General features: G+C 45.7%; 1 protein-coding gene across 1 annotated transcript; it reads right to left on the bottom strand.

Moving 5' to 3' along the window:
- Nucleotides 1-2,038: 2,038 nt before the first annotated feature.
- Nucleotides 2,039-3,462, bottom strand: SNRPF (small nuclear ribonucleoprotein polypeptide F). The gene is made up of 4 exons (XM_074575456.1): nt 3,303-3,462; nt 3,044-3,169; nt 2,725-2,789; nt 2,039-2,155 (listed from the first exon to the last, which is right to left on the bottom strand). The coding sequence occupies exons 1-4, from the start codon at nt 3,303-3,305 to the stop codon at nt 2,089-2,091; spliced, it is 261 nt and encodes an 86-aa protein (XP_074431557.1). The 5' UTR covers nt 3,306-3,462; the 3' UTR covers nt 2,039-2,088.
- Between the last annotated feature and the right edge of the window lie 208 nt (nt 3,463-3,670).

Genomic DNA, 3,670 nt, shown 5'->3' with positions numbered 1-3,670 from the left:
TCCACTTGTCTTTCCTTTCGCATTACTCATCTTAGCCTAGATTAGATTTTCATAGAATTTTGACTTTTTTAATCTAGATATGGGTTTTAAGGCCAAGGTCTGCTGTCCCTCCACAGAAAGCTACTGATTTTACTAGCCCTTTTAGAAACAGCAGTCCACACAGATTTCTTTCTTTCCATGGTTTGTCCTTCAGGGGATAGTTAAAAAAAAAAAAAATTGGAACCATATCCAGCTTTAAATGGACTGTTAGGCTTTGTGATAAATTATCATTTTTCTTCCCATCTGTACACCACAGCTACTACAGTCTGCTACTAAAGAAACATAGAATTTTAGTATGCAAACGAATGAATGAAAGCCAGAACGTTTGCAGGGTTCTACCACATTTTGTGGACAGATAGCAGAGCTGAGATCTGCATGCCGTGATTTCCGTGGCATCATTTACTGGTAAACAACCAGCACTAGTTGAATTTTTGTGGAATTGCACGCATGATTGACTCGCCTCTGAGACTTTTGACTTTAAATAGCTCAAAACACTGATGGTTTTCTATACATGACATAATAATAGTGTTTAACGTGAAAGACAAACTGATTTGTGAATATGCTGGAGGTATGAGGTTGAGTTTATTAATGTCCCCCGTGTTGATACCTCATTTCAGAAGCCTTTGCACCGAACTGCTTCCAGGACACCAGTGGCAGGACCCCAGCCACCCTCTGCTTTGAGCGGTTTACTCAATGGCCTTTCATTAAGAAATTCTAATAGGTAAGGGACATTCAGTTAACCTCAACGTTTAAGATTAAACATTTGAAAACATGGTTATTGTGTTCCTGCTAAGACTTTTGATATGCCGGGTGCCTGGTAACAAAAAGAGACTTTCTTTTTACAACAGAGACTGGGAAAGGTGCATTCCCATTTTGCAGTATGTTGTCTTAACTCTATTAATGCCAATGAAGTCTACGGACCTTTAGAGCTGCCAGGAAACTTCTGTTTGCATGAATATTGGCTACAAAGTTGATACAAATTTGTCCTTCCTTAATAACGATTGTACAACCACACTTCAAGCTTTGTGACTCAAAGCAGCAGGATATTTCTTAGAGACACAGGGGTATAATGGATCTCCACATCTCACCCGGAGTGAAATCTTCACAACTATTTCCAAATAGTTTATGAACAGGTTTAAAGAATATTTAAATAGTAACTACGTACAGACTGTGAACTATATAGACTGCCATATTTTCCTGTGTTTCAGATGTAAAGATAACTGGTATTTTGTTCAGAGCCTTCAGCTGTCAAAGCAGAGAAGACCACGAATGAGGTTCCTACAAATACTGAAATGACTTACAGCTTTTCTACTTGAGAGGTGAAACTTAGTTTCTACTGAAACAAGGCTACAAGGCATTATAGCTACATCCTCTTAATTAACCAATTCAGAACTGAAGGAATCATAACCAAATCAGCAGCAGTCTGCAGTTAAGTGCGTCACGATATTTTTTAAGACTTTTTCCTGTTGCTCATTCCACTGCCCGTATTATCATCATTACGGAGAGAAGAGGCTATTCCTGCAGCTCCTTTGATCTGCTCAGCTATGCAGCTTAGAATGACACGAGAAAGTCACATACACAGGATGAGACGCTCTTCACCTTCTATTTCCCGCTAGTCCGCATTCAGTATGAGTACCTGACACCAGAGCACTGACACTGATGCTAAACTGAGCCGATAAACAAATGAACTATCTATCTTCTTTTGGAGTACAAACTTGGAAGATTTAACTTATTCCAGGAATCACTTAAATTCAGGTATTTCCCTTGATAGCAATGGCATTTGTTGACACCGGTAATACTTAAAAGTTGTGGGGCTTTTATTTGTTTGTTTTCAATATTCACTTTTCATTATAATATTTTCAGTTTTAAGTTGAAATAATTGTCTATTCCTCCAGCATTATATTTTTGGACGCCAATAGAATATTAGAGACCTTTTCAAGAGTTAACTTCCCCATATTAAAAAACAATGGAAAAAAGTAAACACATTATTACAAAACCATGAAAAAAAAAACAAAACAAAACAAGTTTATTTCCAGATATACAAAACACCTATTCTCTCATTTCTCCATCTTCTTCCTCTTCTTCCACACCTCTGATGTACAAAACATTATTGCACCTGTAAATAAAAACAAAGAGTTCCCTTAACTATGTTTTAATTTTCCACCCCTTAACTACATCGCTTTATGCATTCCCCTTCTTGAGTGTAGCCTGGCAACAGCCAAATTCCGCCTAAGGAATTGCTGTTCACCTTGTGCAGCTTTCTGCAAGGTTCATAACAAGTGCAAAAACCTCAAGCTTATAAAAGCAGTAACTGGTTGACAATGCTGTACAAGAAATTTTTACTCTTCAGTTAACAGTTATGGTCAAGTTTAGTTCCAAGCATGCAAAATGTTTTCAGTAGCAATACACTAATATACTCATGCCGAGGAATTAATAGATGTACAATAATCTGGAAAACTAAAGTATTTAATTATCTGAAACAGGGATTGTAAATACTACTTTAAAAATATTTCAAAATTCATTTTTCCTCCCCTCAGTAGGGATCTCATAGCCTTCACGTAAGAGTTACATTGACACTTAGCGTCTTAGTTACACAAAAAACACAGCACCTAGCAACGCAAGTTTTAACACAAGTGATAAGAAGATTTAAAGCAACCCTTCCTCTGTCATAAATACCCCAATTACCTTATCAAAACTTCACCCAGGTGTCCAGACAACGCGCCGTCTATATACTCCTCTGTGTTTGCCAGCTTAGGAAGAAAACCAGCAAGACTCAGAACGGTTATAACAGCAGCGGCTTCGCAAAGCACACGCCGGTTTTGCTCGGCAGTGGGCGAACAGAAGGCGGCCAAGCGGCCCCGCTCTCACCGCCGATCCTTCAGAAGCGCCTCACTTTGCCCCCCCGCTCCGCCGGGGCCGGGGCCCGGCGCCCCCCTCCGCCCCAGGTGCCTCGCCGGGAACCCCGAGACGGCTCCTGCCCCTCCGCCGCCGCCCCGCCCCTCACCTGCATATTCATGTAGCCGTCGACGGAGACGAGGTAGCCCTTGTACTCCATCCCCCACTTCAGCTTCACCATCACCGGCTTCCCCGTCAGCCCGTTCAGGAAGGGCTTGGGGTTGAGGGGCAGGCTCTGCCGGGGAGAGCACCGGGTCAGCGCCGTCGCCCGACCCGCTCCGCTCCGCCCCTCCCGCCCCGCTCCGGGACCGTTAACGGCCGCGGCTCCCTCCGCCCGCGTGCCCCCCGTCCCCGTCCCCGTCCCTCACCATGGCGGCGGCGCGCGGCAGGCAAGCGCAGGCGGGAAGCCCTCGTGCGCGCCGCGGGCGGCGGGAGAATGGGAGGCAGCGCCGCTCACGGGCTTCCACTTCCGGGGCCGCCGCCGCTCTCACCTCTCACCCCTCACCCCCGCCGAGCCACACTTCCGATAGGCTGCGGCAGCCCCCTCACGCGCGAAGCGACAACCGGGGCTGCCCATTGGCTGGGCTGCGCCGGGGTGTTCTCTCTCATTGGCCGGGCTGTCAGCCCTCCCACCTGTCCCAACCAATCGTGTGCCGTGCTCTGCAAGGCGGGGGTGGTGCTGCCGTTGCCGGGCGCTTGAAGCTGCCATGGCGGGGGCGTCCGCCATCCTGCGCGC

Source organism: Larus michahellis, chromosome 1 (assembly GCF_964199755.1).
Source record: "Larus michahellis chromosome 1, bLarMic1.1, whole genome shotgun sequence".
Taxonomy (NCBI): Eukaryota; Metazoa; Chordata; class Aves; order Charadriiformes; family Laridae; genus Larus; species Larus michahellis.
Note: the sequence above shows the minus strand (reverse complement) of the source record. Positions and strands in the feature narration are given on the sequence as shown.